Source organism: Eleutherodactylus coqui, chromosome 3, assembly GCF_035609145.1.
Source record: "Eleutherodactylus coqui strain aEleCoq1 chromosome 3, aEleCoq1.hap1, whole genome shotgun sequence".
Taxonomy (NCBI): Eukaryota; Metazoa; Chordata; class Amphibia; order Anura; family Eleutherodactylidae; genus Eleutherodactylus; species Eleutherodactylus coqui.
Genome location: NC_089839.1, coordinates 195,623,786 through 195,646,301, shown reverse-complemented (window position 1 = coordinate 195,646,301; position 22,516 = coordinate 195,623,786). Strand labels below are relative to the sequence as shown.

The 22,516-nt window shown below is 45.5% G+C and overlaps 1 protein-coding gene across 2 annotated transcripts in view; it reads right to left on the bottom strand.

The window, feature by feature from the left end:
* CPNE9 (copine family member 9) overlaps positions 1 to 22,516 on the bottom strand; it is a 271,252-nt gene that overhangs the window by 74,372 nt on the left and 174,364 nt on the right. Inside the window, exon 1 of one of the 2 annotated variants that reach the window (XM_066596740.1) lies at positions 14,066 to 14,142. The exons of the other annotated variant lie outside the window; for it this stretch is intronic. Coding sequence (XP_066452837.1) covers positions 14,066 to 14,088 — 23 coding nt within the window. The 5' untranslated portion in view covers positions 14,089 to 14,142. Of the gene's footprint in view, positions 1 to 14,065; positions 14,143 to 22,516 lie in introns of those variants that run through there. 2 annotated transcript variants of the gene reach the window in all.

Genomic DNA, 22,516 nt, shown 5'->3' with positions numbered 1-22,516 from the left:
TAGGCAGTGGGCCTTTCCAAAAACATTTGGGAAAAAAATCTATTTGGGCTGCCTGTGACTGTCCTCAGTGTACTGGGTCTGTGCTGGGTGTAGTTGTCCTCCTAATTCATACGCAGCCAGCTAAGTGTTACAGCAGGCTTGCGCAAAATTATTTCCTGGCGTTCCGTAAGCGAAGTCAGCCTCCAACCACAGGCCAATAAGCGGCACATTTAATTACAGCGTTCTGTTTCTGCACTACTGGTAATACACCATGCTGAGGGGTAGAGGTAGGCCTAGAGGACGTGGACGCGGGCGAGGATGCGGAGGCCCAAGTCAGGGTGTGGGCACAGGCCGAACTCCTGATCCAGGTGTATCGCAGCCGACTGCTGCGGGATTAGGAGAGAGGCACGTTTCTAGCGTCCCCACATTCATCTCACAATTAATGGGTCCACGCGGTAGACCTTTATTAGAAAATGAGCAGTGTGAGCAGGTCCTGTCGTGGATGGCAGAAAGTGCATCCAGCAATCTATTGAACACCCAGAGTTCTGCGCCGTCCACTGCTGCAACTCTGAATCCTCTGGCTGCTGCTCCTCCTTCCTCCCAGCCTCCTCACTCCATTACAATGACACATTCTGAGGAGCAGCCAGACTCCCAGGAACTGTTCCCGGGCCCCTGCCCAGAATGGGCAGCAAGGGTTCCGAATCCTCTCCCACTGGAGGAGTTTGTCATGACCGATGCCCAACCTTTGGAAAGTTCCCGGGGTCCGGGGGATGAGGCTGGGGACTTCCGGCAACTGTCTCAAGACCTTTCAGTGGGTGAGGAGGACGATGACGATGAGACACAGTTGTCTATCAGTGAGGTAGTAGTAAGGGCAGTAAGTCCGAGGGAGGAGCGCACAGAGGATTCGGAGGAAGAGCAGCAGGACGATGAGGTGACTGACCCCACCTGGTTTGCTACGCCTACTGAGGACAGGTCTTCAGAGAGGGAGGCAAGGGCAGCAGCAGGGCAGGTTGCAAGAGGCAGTGCGGTGGCCAGGGGTAGAGGCAGGGCCAGACCGAATAATCCACCAACTGTTTCCCAAAGCGCCCCCTCGCGCCATGCCACCCTACAGAGGCCGAGGTGCTCAAAGGTCTGGCAGTTTTTCACTGAGAGTGCAGACGACCGACGAACAGTGGTGTGCAACCTTTGTCGCGCCAAGATCAGCCGGGGAGCCACCACCACCAGCCTCACCACCACCAGCATGCGCAGACATATGATGGCCAAGCACCCCACAAGGTTTGCACCGCTGCCTCTCCCCCTGTGCCCCAACCTGCCACTGAGATCCAACCCCCCCTCTCAGGACACAGGCACCACCGTCTCCTGGCCTGCACCCACACCCTCACCTCCGCTGTGCTCGGCCCCATCCACCAATGTCTCTCAGCGCACCGTCCAGCCGTCGCTAGCGCAAGTGTTGGAGCGCAAGCGCAAGTACGCCGCCACGCACCCGCACGCTCAAGCGTTAAACGTGCACATAGCCAAATTTATCAGCCTGGAGATGCTGCCGTATAGGGTTGTGGAAACGGAGGCTTTCAAAGGTATGATGGTGGCGGCGGCCCCGCGCTACTCAGTTCCCAGTCGCCACTACTTTTCCCGATGTGCCATCCCAGCCCTGCATGACCACGTCTCCCGCAACATTGTACGCGCCCTCACTAACGCGGTTACTGCCAAGGTCCACTTAACAACGGACACGTGGACAAGCACAGGCGGGCAGGGTCACTATATCTCCCTGACGGCACATTGGGTGAATTTAGTGGAGGCTGGGACAGAGTCAGAGCCTGGGACCGCTCACGTCCTACCCACCCCCAGAATTGCGGGCCCCAGCTCGGTGGTGGTATCTGCGGCGGTGTATGCTTCCTCCACTAAACCACCCTCCTCCTCCTCCTCCGCAACCTCTGTCTCGCAATCAAGATGTGTCAGCAGCAGCATGTCGGCAGCAGTCGGTGTCGCGCGGCGTGGCAGCACAGCGGTGGGCAAGCGTCAGCAGGCCGTGCTGAAACTACTCAGCTTAGGAGATAAGAGGCATACGGCCCACGAACTGCTGCAGGGTCTGACAGAGCAGACCGACCGCTGGCTTGCGCCGCTGAGCCTCCAACCGGGCATGGTCGTGTGTGACAACGGCCGTAACCTGGTGGCGGCTCTGCAGCTCGGCAGCCTCACGCACGTGCCATGCCTGGCCCACATCTTTAATTTGGTGGTTCAGCGCTTTCTGAAAAGCTACCCACGCTTGTCAGACCTGCTCGGAAAGGTGCGCCGGCTCTGCGCACATTTCTGCAAGTCCCACACGGACGCTGCCACCCTGCGCACCGTGCAACATTGGTTTCATCTGCCAGTGCACCGACTGCTGTGCGACGTGCCCACATGGTGGAACTCTACGCTCCACATGTTGGCTAGGCTCTATGAGCAGCGTAGAGCTATAGTGGAATACCAACTCCAACATGGGCGGCGCAGTGGGAGTCAGCCTCCTCAATTCTTTACAGAAGAGTGGGCCTGGTTGGCAGACATCTGCCAGGTCCTTGGAAACTTTGAGAAGTCTACCCAGATGGTGAGCGGGGATGCTGCAATCATTAGCGTCACCATTCCTCTGCTATGCCTCTTGAGAAGTTCCCTGCAAAGCATAAAGGCAGACGCTTTGCGCTCGGAAACAGAGCCGGGGGAAGACAGTATGTCGCTGGATAGTCAGAGCACCCTCCTGTCTATATCTCAGCGCATTGAGGAGGAGGAGGAGGAACATGAGGAGGATGAGGAGGAGGGGGAAGAGACAGCTTGGGCCACTGCTGAGGGTACCCATGCTGCTTGCCTGTCATCCTTTCAGCGTGTATGGCCTGAGGAGGAGGAGGAGGATCCTGAAAGTGATCTTCCTAGTGAGGACAGCCATGTGTTGCGTACAGGTACCCTGGCACACATGGCTGACTTCATGTTAGGATGCCTTTCTCGTGACCCTCGCGTTACACGCATTCTGGCCACTACGGATTACTGGGTGTACACACTGCTCGACCCACGGTATAAGGAGAACCTTTCCACTCTCATACCCAAAGAGGAAAGGGGTTCGAGAGTGATGCTATACCACAGGACCCTGGCGGACAAACTGATGGTAAAATTCCCATCCGACAGCGCTAGTGGCCGAAGGCGCAGTTCCGAGGGCCAGGTAGCAGGGGAGGCGCAGAGGTCAGGCAGCATGTACAGCACAGGCAGGGGAACACTCTCTAAGGCCTTTGACAGCTTTCTGGCTCCCCAGCAAGACTGTGTCACCGCTCCCCAGTCAAGGCTGAGTCGGCGGGAGCACTGTAAAAGGATGGTGAGGGATTCCGTAGCCAATCGCACGACCGTCCTCCGTGACGCCTCTGCCCCCTACAACTACTTGGTGTCGAAGCTGGACACGTGGCCTGAACTCGCGCTGTATGCCCTGGAGGTGCTTGCTTGTCCTGCGGCTAGCGTCTTGTCAGAGAGGGTGTTTAGTGCGGCTGGGGGAATCATCACAGATAAGCGTACCCGCCTGTCAACCGACAGTGCCGACAGGCTTACACTCATCAAGATGAACAAAGCCTGGATTTCCCCAGACTTCTCTTCTCCACCAGCGGACAGCAACGATACCTAAACAATACGTAGGCTGCACCCGCGGATGGAAGCATTGTTCTCTATCACCATCAAAAACGTGAACCTTTTAGCTTCATCAATCTGTGTATAATATTCATCCTCCTCCTCCTGAAACCTGACGTAATCACGCTGAACGGGCAATTTTTCTTAGGCCCACAAGGCTCAGTTATATAATTTTTGTAAACAATTTTTATACGTTTCAATGCTCATTAAAGCGTTGAAACTTTCACCTGAACCAATTTTTATTTTAACTGGGCTGCCTCCAGGCCTAGTTACAAATTAAGCCACATAAACCAAAGCGATTAATGGGTTTCACCTGCCCTCTTGTTTGGGCATGGGCAATTTTTCTGACGTACATTAGTACTGTTGGTACACCAATTTTTGGGGGCCCTCGCCTACAGTGTAATCCAATTAATTTTTTGCCCACCTGCATAAAAGCTGACGTTACATCAGCTGTGTTGGGCACTGCAATGGGATATATTTATGTACCGCCGGTGGGTTCCAGGGAGCCACCCATGCCGTGGGTCCACACGGAATTCCCATTGCGGAGTTGTACCTGCCTGTGACTATTTATAAAAAACCGCGGTCTGACTGGGGCATGCAGACACCTTGACAGAATGAATAGTGTGTGGCACATAGGTTCCCCATTGCTATGCCCACGTGTGCAGCTCCTGATGGCGGTGGCACAGGAGTATATTTCTCATTGCTTCTGTACAGCATTGTGGGCTATCGCCCCGCCCCTTTTAAAGAGGGTCGCTGCCTAGCCATGCCAACCCTCTGCAGTGTGTGCCTGCGGTTCCTCCTCATGGCAGACGCACTTATAAATAGACATGAGTGTGGCGTGGCATGAGGGCAGCTGAAGGCTGTGCAGGGACAGTTTGGTGTGCGCTGTGGACACTGGGTCGTGCGGGGGGGGGGGGGGATTGGGCAGCATGTAACCCAGGAGAAGTGGCAGCGGAGTGTCATGCAGGCAGTGATTGTGCTTTGTTGGAGGTAGTGTGGTGCTTAGCTAAGGTATGCATTGCTAATGAGGGCTTTTCAGAAGTAAAAGTTGTTGGGGGGGGGGGCCCACTCTTGCCGGTATTGTGGCTTAATAGTGGGACCTGGGAACTTGAGATGCAGCCCAACATGTAGCCCCTCGCCTGCCCTATCCGTTGCTGTGTCGTTCCCGTAACTTTCTTGAATTGCCCCGATTTTCACAAATGGAAACCTTAGCGAGCATCGGCGATATGCAAAAATGCTCGAGTCGCCCATTGACTTCAATGGGGTTCGTTACTCGAAACGAACCCTTGAGCATCGCGATAATTTCGTCCCGAGTAACGAGCACCCGAGCATTTTGGTGCTCGCTCATCTGTAATTCTATTCTGATATTGTATAGAAGACAATAATGTGCTACAGACAATGTGACAATACTCTGGGAATGGTCAGCCATACTTCCAACAAGACAACACGCCTTGTCACACATCCAAAGCTGGTTTATGTTGGTTTGAGGATCTGGATGTTCCACGATTGGCCTGGCTGCACAGAGTCCCGACCTGAACACAAACTGGAATGTCGAGTCAGAAAATATGAATAGCATCCATCTTTTTTGATGGAATTCACCAGATGAATGGAGGGAAACAGAAGCTGAAGTATATTGAACGTTAGTAGAAAGCATGTCACAGAGAGTATACTATGTCATTAGGGCCAAAAGAGCCCCACTAAGTATTAGCATATAGAAATAAGTACTATGTCTGATTCTTACTCCGGTGTTCAATTACTTTTGGTAGGATAGTGTATTCGTCCCGGGTTTCACAGGGAGTACCACCATAGGGCAGCTGACAGCCCCTTCAAGGCATGGTGAAGAAACAAATGAATGAGATCTAGAACTTCTCACACAGTAAAATACATTTTAGGCAGAAAATGAACACAAATTGACACAACAGAAATAAGAACATTTAGATGATGAAAAGTCTCAGAAACCTCCAGTCGAGGCTTATTTCCGCTGTCAGATAAGATTTCATATTAATCGACATCAAGTAAAATGAAATAGACCCTAATGACTCCATCTTTCCAAAAAAACTAACTTTCTTATTGGGTTTGACAGGCAAGTCTTTAGGAGGAAATGAGTGTTCTTCAGCTATAGATAGAGCCTGGTCCATTGTTATACCTGCCTCATACTCTCCACTGATATAAGAGGGTAAATGCGATTTCCTTGTTCTCTTAAAGAGGCAGTAATACTGTTTTTGCTGTCATGGTTTTTCATTTCTGATTTGCAGTGGAGCTGCAAAATGGATAAAAACAGTTTCATTTTAAAAGGGGTTTTCCGGCTGTAAACTACAACCCGCATTTCTAAAACGTTGGGGTGTTGTATAAAAAAGGGGAAAAATTAACTCATTTAGAAATTGGTGGCAGCAACACATCTCAAAAGGATTAGGACAGGGATAATAATGGGCAGAAGTTAGTGGTACCAACGAAAAACAGCCGAAGGGTCAATTTTCTACTACATGACTGTGTATAAAAAGAGCATCTTTGTGAGGCAGAGTCCCTCAGAAGCAAAAATGGCCAGAAGTTCACCAATCTGCAGAAAAACTGCAATTAAAAAAAATATATTCTTCAACATAAAATTGTGAAGACTTTGAAGATTCCACCATGTATAGTAGGCCAACGGTCAATATTGGATGCCCAAGATCTACAGGTTCTTAGACGTCGCTGCATTAAAAGCAGGCATGATTCTGTAATCACTGCATGGGCTCAGGAATACTTCCAGAAATTATTGTCTGTGAACACAGTTCACCGTGCTATCTACAAATGCAAGTTGAAGCTATCATACAAAGAAGAACCCCTATATCAACACAAACCAGAAATGCTGACATCTTCTCTGGGCCAAAGCTCACTTAAAATTCTAAATAAGACAAATGTTCTGGGGTCAGATGAATCAAAATTTGAAATCCATTTTGGAAACCACAGACGCTGTGTCATGCAGACTGAAAAGGAGAGGGGCCATCCAGCTTGTTATCAGCGCACAATTCAAAAGCCTGCATCTCTGGGGTGTATTAGTGCTCATGGTACGGGCAGCCTACAGATCTTGAAAGCCCTCATCAATACTAAGCAGTATATAGAGGTTTTAAAATAACATATGCTCCCAACCAGACAACGGAAGGCGTTGCATATTTCAGTAAGACAATGCTAAACCACATACTGTATTCATCACAACCGCATGGCTTCGCAGTAGAAGAGTCTGAGTGCTGAACTGTCCCCCTGCAGTCCAGACCTTTGACCAATAGAAAACATTTGGCACACTATGAAACAAATAATCCGTCAAAGACGACCAAGGACTGCTGAGCAGCTAGAATCCCACATCAGACAAGAATGGGACAACATTCCTCTCGCAGTACTCCAGCAATTGGTCTCCTCCCTTCTCAGTCATTTACAGACTGTTGCAAAAAGAAGAGGGGATGCTACACAATGGTAGACAGGGCCCTGCTCTAACTTTTTTGAGATGTGTTTCTGCCATAAATTTCTAAATGAGTTAAATGTTTCTAATGAAATGGCAAAATGCCTCACTTTCCAGTTCTGATATGTGTTCTATGTTCTACTGTGAATAAAATATTTTTTCTTTACACTTATTTACATTTTACACAGCAACCCAACTTTTTTGGAATTGGAATTGTACTAATGGTCTATCCTTAAGGATAGCTCATCATTAATATTTTGGCAGGGGTCCTTGGCCTAGTACCCCTGCCATTCAGCTGTTCTTACTCATGTACTGAACTGAATTTTGCAGGAAGCAGACAGCTCCATTCTTACTGTAGTGGCTAGGCTTGTTATTACAGGCTTGAACACTGCAGTAAGAACGAGCGGTTTGCTTCTTACAGAAATCAGTGTAGTACACAAGCACTCTGACCTGGAGAACAGCTAATCAGTGGAGATCCTACGCAAAAGATGCCCACCAATATATCGTTGAGGACTTATCCTGAAGATAGATCATCAATAGTTTACAACCAGAAAACCCCATTAAGTCCTAATGATTTCAAATGAAATTTCTGTGCTTCAGCTCTGTGATTCTCGCGTCTTTCTTCCTGTCAATAGGGATGGATGACATTGACTTTTCTTCACGTTATCACCCCCATCAAGCAGAGAACATATTTGCTCCCTTATTGCCACATAGGGTTTTTTTTTAACTTGCTCATCTCATCACTCCTTTGTACCACTTAACTCTGAAGATGCTGCAGTCATTGTAGGCATTTAAATGTTTTACAGAAACTTTTGAAAAGTTTTTTTCTCCTTACACAAAGCTTTTAATATTGAAAAAAATAACAAAAATATACATAATCAGTATCAGCACATCCAGAACATCCTGTACTGGATGTATGTAAATTATGTGAAAAAAATAGGAGTTTCTAATGTTAAAATCACATCACATGAAAATCACAAGTTTGTGCTTTGAGATGCGATAAACAAGGAGGCTTCATAGGGAAACAAGGGAGATAAAAAATAACACATCGCAGAAAGATAGGGCACGCTGCAAATTTTTTTCTTACAACATAGCATCAGTGAAAACATCATAAGGGCTCAGTCAGACGGGCGTTTTTAGCCGCGATTTGCGCATGCGCATGCGTCCGGCGATTTTTTAAAACCATTGCTTTGCAATGGTATCGGACACATGAGCGCTTTTTATGCGCTCGTCCGATAAATTATAGAACAAAAAATCGCAGATCGCACCTATCTGCGATCTGCGATTCCTGTTCTCTTCTCTATATGCGCTCAATGGGGCCGGCGGCAGCAGCGCCGACCCCAATGAGAACATATAGAAGACAAATCATTCTTCTCTGCCACAGCTGTAACAGCTGTGGCAGAGAAGAACGATGTTTGCCCATTGAATTCAATGGAGCGGCAATACAGCCGCTCCATTGAAAGCAATGGGCTGCCGGCGTGCGCGGGGTGAATTGTCGGGAAGGGGTTAAATATATAAACCCTTCCCTGCAATTCATCCTAAAATGTGTTAAAATAAACAAAAATTGTATACTCACCTTTCCGCTGCAGCCAGAGTCCAGCCGCGGCCGCTGTCAGTTCTCCTGAACTGCTTCTCGGCACTATTCAGCCGGCGGGGCTTTAAAATCCCCGCCTGCTGAATGATCTGCTTCTGATTGGTCACAGCCTGAGCAATCAGAGGCCGGTTTCACTCACACACCCATTCATGAATTCATGAATGGGTGAGTGACTGCTGCCTCTCAGCGCTGAGCCAATATGGGGCAGGTCTGACTCACATCCATTCATGAATGGGTGTGAGTGAGGCATGCCTCTGATTGGCTCAGCGCTGAGCCAATCAGGGGGCAGGTCTGACTCACACCCCCTTCACACCCACTGCAGGACGGCCGCTCGGAGCTCCGGCTGCCGGCAGGTGAGTATACAATTTTTTTTTTATTTTTACACATTTTAGGATGAATTGCAGGTAAGGGCTTATATATTTAAGCCCTTACCGACAATTCATCCCGGGCTCGCCCGCAGCGCATTGCTTTCAATGGAGACGGCTGTATTGCCGTCTCCATTGAATGCAATGTGCTGGACAGCTCCGGCCCGTTTCTAATGAAACGCGGCTAGGAGCAGATTTTCGGGCGATTTGCGGGCGACTTGCGCGCATCGGTCACGTGATTTGCGGATGCGCATCCGTCATGCGATCCGCAAATCGCGCGAAAAAACGCCTGTCTGACTAAGGCCTTAATGTGAAAGAAACCAATGAAAAGCAAGGGTTTCACAAACATGCGTTTTGTAATGCTGTCACATCGCTGGAAAATTGTGCATTTTGTAGCCCGTGTGAAAGTGCCTTAAGGTAACACAATATTTATACCACATGCTGAAGGCCACAAAGATAAATCCTTAAAACATTGGTGAAATTGCTTATTTTCTATTGCCCCCCCCTCCGCCAAAAAACTTTATAAAAGTTATTCTATACATTATATGTACCTGAAATTAGTTCTTATAAAAGCTACAACTTGTCCCACAAAATACAAGGTGTCATACAGCTACACTGAAGAAATATATAACAACTATGTCCGCTGGAACACAAAAGAGGAAATGATTTATTGATTCTTAAAGCTAAAATTAGTTATGTCACTAAGGGGTTATAAATGCACTTAAGGTGACTGAGTTTTGTGCCAAATATATTTACACAAGACATTAATTCAAAATCTGCAATTTAAAAAAATGACATTTTTAGGCTGTTAGGCTAATCAGCACAGAAATATACTATGTTGACAAAAGTATTAGTCCCCCACCAATCCTGCGCTGTCAGCGAAAGGGAGATGCAGATCAGATGTGTGAGCATTAGGTATAAAGGAGAGGATTACACAGAACAGAAACCATCAGATGCCAACAGGTGTAGAACTGACAACTGGGTCCGGTGGTGGGATGTCACCAGGTGTAGAGCTGACAATGGGGTCTAGTGGTGGGATGTCACCAGGTGTAGAGCTGACAATGGGGTCTGGTGGTGGGATGTCACCAGGTGTAGAGCTGACAAAGGGGTCTAGTGGTGGGATGTCACCAGGTGTAGAGCTGACAACCGGGTCCGGTGGTGGGATGTCACCAGGTGTAGAGCTGACAACGGGGTCTGGTAGGGGAATGTCACCAGGTGTAGAGCTGACAATGGGATTTGGTGGTTGGATGTCACCAGGTGTAGAGCTGACCCCGTTGTCAGCTCTACACCTGGTGACATCCAACACACCCATCATTCCCCCACATCACTATCTTAGGTTCTCCTCCAGGAATGGAGGCAAATCCCTCTACACATCTATGGGACTTTGGTGGAAAGCCGCCTAAGAGGGTTACTGCAGTCATTGAGGCCAAGGGTATCCCAAAACCGGATTGAAAAATGTGAATAAAATCAAATTTCATCACTTTCTATGTGTGTCTCAATACTTATGTCAAAGTAGTGTATAAAATGATGGTGGACATTCGTAGCAGGGCTTTGGAGAGATGGATTGATAAAACATGTAATATATATTGTGGTATATAGAGATTCTTCAAGCCTCCTGACACGTCCCGTCCCTCCAGGCTCTTCTATTCTGTCTGACATCTTTTCTTTATTGCTGTGACCTCAAAGAACACGGTGTGATCACACAACAACATGAAGCATCTTTGAAGTGACACTGACGATTCTGATCCTGGTAATACCATCCCCATCATCAGAGGTCCATATTTATTGCTGACGCAGGGGCGGCAATGACTATGCCAGCTGGTTTAGGCCTCCTGCACACGGGCGGGTCAGAACCTGCATTCGTGATTCCCGCAGAAGAGTTCGACTCGGTGCCCAGCCAGTGACCCCAGCTTACCTGTCCGCCGTTTTCTCTTGTCTGCTGCAGATGTGCAGTCAGCGTGCCGGCGCACATGCGCAGTACAGAGGAAGCCACGCCGTCGCTATGGCAATGTTCGCGAGAGCCGTGTCATTCTGCAATGATGATTGTAGAATGGCTGTGGGACAGACGGCTTCCATTGACTTCAATGGAAGCTGGCCTTGTGTAGCCAGCACAAAATCGTAGCATGCTGCAATTCCTCTCTCGCAAGCGAAAAATCGCAATCGATTTCCTCTCATGGGCAGGAAATCATGTTTTGCCACAGCATGCTATGGGCTGTATCAGACAACAGAACTATGAAGATATTGTGAACATCGCCTTTATTAGACCCCCGCTCTTTCATAATTGGCACTTCCCTGCATGGAAATTAGCCTCATGAAACCAAGAATAAAATCACGTGACAAGTTTTCTGTGGATCAGTTTCAGTGTGAATCTACATTAGATGGGAAAATCCAGCGATCTAAGAGACTTCCAATGAGGCCTGGTCATCGGTGCTAGGCTAGCCGGGGCCAGGATGTCACTGCCAACCACGTGGGTTTTCTCGTGTACCAGTGTGGAGAGATTATCGAGAACGGCGTGGTTGAGGAAAAACATCCAGCGAAAGGGGATCATGGGAACAGAAACAACTCGTCACCAAAAGGGGTCAGAAGAGGATGTCAGGAATCGTTCAGAAGAACACAGTCAAAAAAATGCCGCCAAATACAACACTGATGCTCCAACTAACATGTCCAAACATATAACTTGCCATTCCTTAGCCCGGAGGAGCTGTAACAGTAGACCACCAGTTCCAGCGCCATTAAGAGAAACAAAGGCCAGACTCAAGGGGGCAAAAAAAAAAGCAAAAATTGTACCACTGAGCAGTGAAAAAACATCACCTGGTCGGATGGATCCAGATCTCTGTTTTACCGTGCTGATGGGAGGTCAGAATTTAGTACAAGCAGCATGAATCGATTACCCCTTCCTGTCAGCTGGTCAGAACATGTCAGTACCTCCATCCAATCTGCAGCAACTACAAGAAGCTTCCTGTCCGCAGGGGCCAATATTCCTGCAGAATGATTTCATAACCTAGAGGAATCTACACCCCAACAGACTGCTGCAGTTCTGAAGGCCAAAGAAGTCCAACGCGCTACTAGATGGGAGCTCCAATAAAGTGGCCATTTAGTTGTATGGCATTAAGAAAAGCTCTTCTATTCCTTTATGTCTTAGTGACGGAGGTAACAGTATAAGTAGCACTTCAGGGAAGCCAGCATCTTGAAGACGCAGCGCAGACAGCAGAACACTTCAGTAAGTCTGGTGAATAGTAATTGGAATACATAAAACTAATAAGCACCATGTGGCTTCTCATAAAACATCAGGAAAAGCTGTTAATAAGCAATCGGAGGGGGACCCCAAGAACCCATATGAGGCCAACATATCCTTCAGTGTATTGTTAAATTGTGCGCTAACAGACGCTGCACCAACCAGCTCCTGCGGGAGGCTTCCAAACAGCGTCCAATAGAGAAACAGATGCTCTAACAAGCCCAGATGTTGTGCACTACCCCGAGCGCAAACATGTCAAAACTTCAAAGTGATGTGTGATAACATTACCCGCACCTCGCCGCGCAGCACTCTTATTAAGCAGTCGGGATTTTTTTAGATCAGGAATTTGCAATAATAACATTTTCAAGCTGAAGATAATTGTGATTCGGGGGAAAAAAAACACTATACAGCATAACTGAGAGCTCCGCTGAGCCGTTGTGACTGCATAGCAGAGCTGAGTGGGTCGTGTTGGCATGTTGTCTGCTACATCTGTGTAACAAGAACCAGAAACTCCTCAGGGAGAAGGCAATAGAGCATATATATTTAGAACAGTGTGACATATAAGTAAACCCTGCACAGTGATACCTGCGACAAATGTATTAGGAGGCGCAAGTCTTTTGATACAATTGTTGCACCTGGTAGCACCTCTCTGTGCCACACTGAAATGTAAGCTAGCCACAGGGTGGCGTAAGTTTCACCTGTAGTCTACACATTAGCTTCTGGCAGTAAATTATAGTAACTGTGACAGGATACTCATGCCCCCCCCCCCCCCCCTGCCTCCCGATCACTTTGTATGCCATAAAACTTGCATAAAAAGAATCATCCATATATCTATTATCTACCTAACAGCTCATATCTATCTATATCCTATCCTAGCTCATATCTATCTATCTATCTACCTCATATTAATCAATCTATCCATCTATCTATCTCATATCTATCTATCTAATATCTATCTATCTATCTATCTATATCCTATCCTAGCTCATATCTATCTATCTATCTATCTATCTACCATCTATCTATCTATCTCATATCTATCTATCTCATATTTATCTATCTATCTATCTCTATCTATCTATCTATATCCTATCCTAGCTCATATCTATTTATCTATCTATCTATCTATCTATCTATATCCTATCCTTGCTCATATCTATCTATCTATCTATCTATCTATCTATCTATCTATCTATCTATCTCATATCAATCTATCTCATACCTCTCTATCTATCTCATATTTATCTATATCTATCTATCTCTCTCACATCTATCTATCTATCTCATATCTATCTATCTATCTATCTCATATTTATCTATCTATCTCACATCTATCTGTCTAGCTCATATCTATCTATTTATCTATCTATCTACCTCATATCTATCAATCTCATATTTATCTATCTATCTCATATTTATCTATCTGTCTCTTATCTATCTATCTATCTATCTCATATCTATCTATCTATCTATCTATCTATCTATCATCTCTTATCGATCTACCTCATATCTATCTATCTATCTATCTGTCTATCTATCATCTCTTATCGATCTACCTCATATCTATCTATCTATCTATCTATCACATATCTATCTATTTATTTATCCATCTATTTATCTCATATCTCTATCATTTTCAGTACTTACGCGCTCCTCTAACTTCTTGATCTAATCTATTTTTAATTCCTCATCACATTCCTAGCTGACTGACGCTCTCGGTATCTCGGTGATATGTGCATTTACCACCTAACTGGAGGGAAGGAATCTTCGCTGCGTGTAATTACAATCGCACATTGTACACCGTAATATATGCAGTGCATTACCTGCTGTACGGGAGAACCTGCATCGGCAGATCCTATTCTTCCTCATCTCTATGGAGAACGGCAAGCAGCAAAACACATAATTGCTAGTCTGTAATTTCCATCTAATTTGTGTGAGAGGATGCAGTTGATGAATCCATTAGTAGCGAAGCGCAGTGGGAGAGACGTCCATGGAGATCTCCTCTACCAGGAGACATTAGCATAGTGGGAGCGCCTCTCATCCAGCACCACGGAGAGCGACACCGTAAAATGGGAACCTATTCTGCGCCAGATAACCTCCTACAGTGAAGAGTGTGGTTCCTGGAAAAGTGCGGTGACAACCAAAACGACCCCATTGTAGGACTAAGACCTCCTTCACACAGGTGAATGCTGCTTTGGAAAAATCTGATGCAGATTTCAATGGAAATCAGAAATCTGTGTGGTTACTGTGGATTTCAGACCCAATTTTCATTTGTAGATGCTGCAAATTTGCTCATGGATTAGGCCCATTCAATGGCACTAATCTGTGTGCAGATTTTCCCATGCGGCTTCAACAACAAAAATTAGGTCAAATGTTTTTTTCCAATACTGATTTCAAACCCAAACCGTATGCTTTACAGTGCAGATTCTCATTAAAGTCAATAGGATGCTGCTGAAATGGCGCAGATTTCATTACAGATTCCACAATAAAACCCCTGTGTGAACGAGGCCTAAGGGTACACAGGTAAAATGTTGCAGACTAATAAGTTGAAAAAAAGAGGATTTAAGGGGCAGAAACTTTTCAGACAACTTTTGCACATCTACTAGCTTGTGTTAGTATCATCATTTCTGTAATATACTTGCATTCCAAATTTTGTTGCATTACCACTCTAAATCATTTTTGAAGTGGCTGACACTAGGGGTCTCCCTTCCAGCATCTCTGCAATCCACTCGCGGTTGTTAGGTACAGAGCTTCCTGTAGTAACAAAAACAAAGTTTCATTTCCATAGCAACAGAGGGAGGGGCTATTTTCACAGGTGCGCTTAGAGCCTGATAGATCTGCAGACACTGCGATAATGATTGTGTATGTGTACGTTTGAGTGTACATTATTTTGTGTTTACTAACCATTTGGTCAGAAAATCTCTGAATGCCTAATTGTCCTGGGAAAGCAGGAGTGGCGGGCACTCAGATACTACCTCCCTGGAAATTGGACCAGATACAATGTAGCATGAGAAATCAAGGCAAGGAAATAAGGACAGTGAACTACTGGCAGAATGCTAAGCCTGCTACTCGTCCCAAGTATGAAAGTGGATTGCAAACAGCAGGGCAAGAGAAAAATAGGGAAGACCACCTGAAAATCAGAACTTACAGATATGACACAGGGTGCAAACACCAGCAATTAACCGGGTAAGGAGAACATGGTGTATTTTAGAAAACTTGTAAAAGAGTTATATTGACTACTTTTATCATGGAAGGAAACTTTAAAGCATTTTTTAAAGAGAGTAATTCAAATAGGAAAATCTGTGTCCTATTAGGATACATGGACATCACAGAGAGGGGAATCAGGACTCTTCTGTATTAGCTACAACTCAATCAGATCGAAAAATGAATAAGTACTTATTTGATATTGGTTTGTATTTTGGCCAAAATATGTAAGATCACAAGCTCACATCAACGGTCCTCTTTGTTTTGTTAGAGTAGGGACTAGAAAGACAGCTAAAACCACAAAGAGGGAACCCTGTCTAAAAGCGGGCCGACCGTCCCAATAGGGACGGCCCCACGCTGGAACCTAGGGGCCTGGCTTGCCCTAGATGGTAACAGGCAGGAACACCAGACAAGGGAAATACAACATACACACTGAACCAGGAACATGTTCACACCTGTGAACAAGTGCAGTCCACACCTTCAGACCTACACTGAACAAGTCATTGTTGACACCTAAAGTCTGCTCACCTCACAGACAGAGGGAAACACCACTCAGAACCTCATGCATGTCTAATATAAAAAAGTCTACAGACTTTTTCTTGCACCACACTTTGACCTCTTTGCGTGACGTTTGGTGGATGATTTTGCTGTCCTTAGATTTGTGACATCCTCACCACCGCCGTAAAATCATAAAATTTGAGTTTGATATATTGAGTAACCTGTCAGGCCAGGTCAACGTTTCTATGTTAAGTCTAGTGGCGCTATTGTGCTTCAGCCGTTAGGGAGAGTCAAGTGTTGCGAATCAACGTTTATATCAAGTCCTTACCAGTTTGACTGTTGCCATGTTCCTAAAACGTGGAAGACCGAGCCGTGGATGGCGAACAGTTCAAGCCAAATCCTCGGCTCCACAGTTCTTAAAACATTTACAACCATTTTTATGTTCGCATAACGAACATCAGGTCAATCTAGTATAGATAAAAGAAACACAAGAAGAATAGTAATTCTGGCAACATTGTTTAATTTTTTTTTTTTGGGGGGGGGGGGGTATTTCATCCATTTAAAATGTTTTTATTTTTTTGTGGGGAAAAATGTGTATTTTTTAAAACTGGATTTTATTTACTCCTAATTAAACTTTATTGAAATTTTCTATGCTACTTTTTAGTCCCTCAAGGGGACTTCAAGATGCGATTGTTCAACTGCTAGGATAGTACACTGCGTTACTTATGTAGTGCATTCTACTAAGGCCATGACAGCAGCCTATTAAACTCTACCAGAGGTGGGGTGTAACAGGCCGAGTTACATGGCAGACATGAAGGCCTTTGTCAGGCTTTCAGCTGCCATGAAAACCCATTGGTACTTTTCAATCGCAATGCAGGTTGATGATGCTGCAGTTGCTATTAACTGTGCCATTTAAGGGGTTAAACTGCCAGGATCTGGGGTTTCTCCATTCCTTGATGTTAGAGCGGGAACCTGGCTGTCAGTATTCGGCCAAGTCAGCACCCTAAAAATGTTGTATGTGCAATTTTAAAACCCATTAGTGAGGTCAATTAAAAGATGTATTATCCGTCACTAAGAAGTTAATTAAGTAACAATGACTTGATGACATTTATTATTCACTCTTTTTTTGGTGGGTTGCATAGGAACAACTCCACCCACCATGCAGTCCCTCGCTTCCCCCAAACTTTTTAGTTTGCCTTGTGAACTGTTCTCTAAATGAAAACAGGTTTGTTCCATAGAGTTGGATATTTGGTTATTTTCGTGTCTTCAACCGCCGTTCTCGGGAGACTGGAGTTTACTTGTATGAGCATCAGCAGTGGCCTTTTCGGTCTTTGCTCACTTCAATACCTCCTGACAGATTCCAGCGTGATACTGATGTCATTTTCTCCAAGGTCCTGGGAGATGCTGCTGCGCGGTTCACTGCACTTTCTTGTTCGCTTTAGATTCATTTAGATGTCTGCTGATAACCGTGCGCATCTCTGTCTCTCTTCGGAGCCTCGGTCTGGAGTTGTATGGCCAGGGCTGAAGATTCCCTCACATCAAGCTGTTTGACCTTTCTGCATTATGTATCAGATAGCGACGTGTGTAGCTGGCTGCAAAATTCCTCATCATCATCGCCACATCCATAATTTGCTCATAAAAATTCATAATTTAAGATAATTAGCACTTTCCGGTAGCGGAATCCCTATTTGAACTCTAAGGGGAACCTCGCATGAGTTATATTGAAGACATTACAGAATATATACAGTTCACAAGCCGTTTTGGACAATCCCTTATTGTTAGAATGGTTCCTGATGATGATAAGTTGATCACAGGATGTCTCGCTGCCGGTGCCTCCAGAGATCTGATGTAAACTGTGCAGGAATCTCGCAGGGTTTAATTCCCTGTAGTGCCTCCACAGGAGAAATAAAGAATTACATAGTTCCCATTGTAATAAAATAAAGCATAGACATGCTGGGTCCTCCAGAGTAAGAGATGCTGTTCTCGGTTGTTCCCAAATATATCATAGTCATTAAATAGGTTTTTCATGACTTAAATATTGGTACCTGTAATGAGGATAGCTCACCAATGGTCTACCTCCAACACCCCCATGGTCAGCTGTTTGAAAAGGTTGCAGCGATCAAGCAGGTGTTGCTGGCCTCCTCTTCAGCCTGTGATGTCACGTTCATCTGTCACATGGCCTTGACACAGCTTAGTCCCTTTTATGCAAATAGAATCAAATTGCAGTACCAGGAACCGCCACTATGCAATGTACGCACTTTTCTTGGTATTTAATGAAGAGACCACAGTACTCCAGCAGAATGTGAGCTTGCAGAGGAAGAAGAACTAGGGGCACTGGCAGAATATGAGCATGTGGGGGAAGAAGGACCATGGGCAACGGCATAATGTGAGCATTTGGGGAAGGCAGGACCACAGGCAGTGGCAGAATGTGAGCATGTGGGGGAGGCAGGACCTAGAGAAACTGGCAGAATATGAGCATTAGGGGGAAGCAGGACCAGGGGCAACAGCAGAATTTAAGCATGTAGGGAAGCAGGACAACAGGCAGTGGCAGAATGTGAGCATGTGGAGGAAGCAGGACCAGGGGCACTGGCAGAATATGAGCATATGGGGGAAGCAGGACCAGGGGCAACAGCAGAATGTGAGCATGTGGGGAAAGCAGGACCATGGTCAGCAGCAGAATGTGAGCATATGGAGGAGTAGCAGCAGGGGCAATATGTCAGTATGTGGGGGTAGCAGGACCGGGGCAGTGGCAGAATGTGAGCAAGTGGAGGAGTAGCAGCAGAGGCAGAATGTCAGTATGGGGGAAGAGCAGGACAGAGGCAGATTGTGAGCATGTGATCGGGGGAGCAGGACCAAGGGGCTCTGAAGGCAGCAGTAGGATGGGGAGAATATCCAGAAACAATTTATGGCTGGAAGAAATCCTAATGGTAGTATGCGCCCAGATAAGGAAAAAAAGGAAAAGTAGAGAACTCCAATTAGAGAAAACGTCCCCTGTGATTACTGGAGGTACTCGCACTGTAATCACTATCACTATATGGAGCTGCTACCTGTTATATTTTGGCTGCGTTATTTCGATGTAACACATACTATTATACATACAGCTGAGCAGAGGTGTGAAGCCCAAGCTGAACTTTTGCACCAGGGTGCATAAGCCTGAGAACTGCTCATCCAGAATGCCCCATGTGAACGGTGCGGCAGTGTGCATGCTCGACCACCGCTCCTTTGACTTCTATCAGATGGAGGGAGATTACTCAATCCATTAATCTCCCTCTTTCTTACACAATTCAGGCATGTGCACCGCCGCTCCATTCATATGGTGCCTTCAGAGTACGCTGTCCTTGGGATCACTGGAGGTTGCTTGTCGAAGGGGATAAATGTCTTTAGTACTAAAACCCATTTAAACATTTATCAATTTTGGCTCCTTACATTGAGGCTCCTTAAATGAGTGCCAAGATGACGCTTTTCATATTGATTCTTCACGTTTAATTGGTTTTTGGATCCTAACATCTGCTCGCGCCCAATTTCATTCACAGAGGTTCAACGTGTTCATGTCAGGTAGGACGGCGCGGGTGATGATGACGATGGTCTTGTGGTTCTCAGCTGCCACCAAACTTACTTTATTCCCTTACCTCCACTAAAAAAGTAACAGAGAACCCTTTATTTCACCTTGGCGTACTCTCCAGCAGAAGTTGGAACAGTTTACTTTGTGACTGCTATCAATATTTGACTAGGCTATTTTTACCTGAGGGCAGCACCGCGGCGAGATCGCTGAGTGGAAGTAAACACAACATTTTGACAATGTGTAGCAGACGCTGGCAATACAGATATTTCCTTCACCGTCTCAAAGTACAGACACAAAATGCCACGCGCCATCTGAGAGCGCCTGGCTTCTGCACGACAAGGATGAGTCTGCACGACAAGGGATTAACCCTTGTGCTGACAACATTCAGATTGAGATAAGAAAACATTTTCGGATTCCATAGCGCACTTAATTAACTGGAGCAAATATTTGTAGACGTATCGCTGTATTCTTATGTCACTTCCAGGCACGTATAAGGTAGACATGGAGAAATCTTTCCCCTATCCTGGATAGACTAATTAATTATCCAGCATTGCCATTTAGGGACCTTTCAAACGGGATGGAATATGCCGCACGATGCACCGCAAGTGCGGTGGGCGAGCGCAGACCTTTGTAGGGAAACAGCGGGAAATGAGATAGTTGTCAACGGTTGCTCTACTGTCCCCTCCTGAAATATCAGGATGCTGCCTGGCTCGGCTGCGCACAGTGTCAAAGATAACATTTATGATGAATACGATAATTTGAATGTTTATGTGACGCCAGTGCCTCTTAGGGTAATGATACAACAGAACCAAATAAAGAGTCAGTAGTCAAAGCGTTGTTTGAACCTGAGGTACACGGTTTACTTAACACTTGTAACATTGCTTTCTCAGTACATACTGTGACAGTCTTAGGTAACAACAAATCTGGCACATATTTCCCATAACAGTCACCAATAAACTTTCATTTGTTAACACTCCTTCTCAGAAGCACAGTACCCATCTGTCTCCGTTATCTGATGGTGTGTCTTAAGAGAGCGTTCTCGGGCATTGGGCGGAAAATACTGACAGTCTAGCTTTAGTTCCTATACCCTCTTGTCGCTGACCTAGCAGGTATTCCGTACATTCACTCACGCCAGGCTTGTCCTCTAACTGGCAGTTGCAGAGTCTGCCCGGACCTACAATTCTGTAGTTAAGCAGGGGAGTGCACAACATTCTCCGCCGACTCCTTCACCAAAAACTGTCACTGACTCTCGATCCCTGAAGAGGTCAACCCCCCCATCTCTTGGGCTTAGCCCAGACGGTAGCGTCGGAGCCTAAGCCTCCTCCACACATCCTCCTTCACCGACTACATCACCTTCAAAAACTCCACCCCTAACCTACCTCTAACCTACACACTCACCATTTACACCACATAGAGCAGGTTCGGTTGACAGGAGCATAGACACATTAAAGTTTGGTGACACAAACACCAGACATTGACCTCTTGAAAACCTAAGGAGGTCAATACACCTATCTCAAAGGCCAATAACAACGTGGGCACACACGCAGATGCACATGGACAACTCACATTAGGTAGCCAAGCAAGTGATGTGGGGCCCCTAACTCTGGGGCACTACACAAACCATGATAAATTCTGCACCAAAATCTGTAGGCTACCAGCGACTTTTGATGCAAAATTAAAAATGGATTAAAACTTGTCTGCAATTCTGCATACATATCTGCAGTTAGACATCCTGCAGCTGTGCTGTGGCACGGAGTTTGAAATACCGGCAAAGGGAAAGGGATTCTCTTTGAGCAAGCGCAACTATGCCCCATGTCCCCGTGTCTGCCTAATTATGTGCTCACCACCGCAGAACCGGAAGTTACCAGTTGCAGAAGTGTAACAGCCTGCCTTTATGGGTAAAACAGGTCAACAGGTCATAACAGGTGAGTCCCTCTCTTTCAGATATTTCTGAATTTCGATCCATAAATTTATCTTGGGGCGCTGTCCTTCTTTTAATTTTACCCCGAAAAATTGCGGAATTGTGATCTTTTTTAAAATTTCTCCCCACTTAAACATTTTTTTTAAAAATTGCAGCACATTATATGGTGCATTAAAGGGTATTATTAAAAAATGCAACCCATCCAGCCAAAAATAAGTCAGCTATTTTGATGGAAAAATAGAAAATATATGAAAAATCTTAAAATGGGTTAAACTTTATGTAGGTCTGATCAAGCTCAAGACTGATGGATCTGATCAGTGCGGCCATTACAAGCCCAACATCCTCATTCACAATGCAGTAAAAAAAATGTTCTTTGTATACCTGAACATAAGTAAGATTTCACTACTGACGGCTTTTTTTCTGGAAATCTGCAGCATTTTGGAGAATTTCTCTAGTTCGAAAGTTGGACAGCGAGGAGTGAATCGGGTGTGCAACTTACAATCTGGAGAGTTACTGGCGGACGTCTCTCATTGCACATGTGCAGAAAGGATAACAGGCAGATGGAAACTCTGTCTGCCTGCTACGTGACGCTCATCTACTGGGAAAGTTTGCAAAACTTCAAAGCACTTATTGATGTCAGAGAAATCCTATCATTTAACCCCTTAAAAGATATCTTTTTTTTTTCTTGTCATTTTTGGTCTTTCCTCCTCACTTTCAAAAAATCGTAACTCTTATTTTTCCACTTACAAAGCTGTCTAGGGGCTTGTTTTTTTCGTGCAATAACTTGTATTTTTGAAGGGTACTATTTAAAGTGCTATATAACGTACTGAAAACTTTCAAAATTTTTGAAGCAAAGTGAAATGGAAAAAAATTGCAATTGCCTTACTTTTATTTAATTCTGTGGGTCACTACAACGATGACAATGCCAAATTCAATAGGGTTTTCTATTTTGATGAACTACTTTAAAAAAAACAAAATGTTTTTAAGGAAATTATTTTCTACCGCAATCTTCTGAGCGCCATAACTTTTTATCTTTCCATCAATAAGGTTATATGACGGTTTTTGGAGAGCATACAAATTTTTGATTGC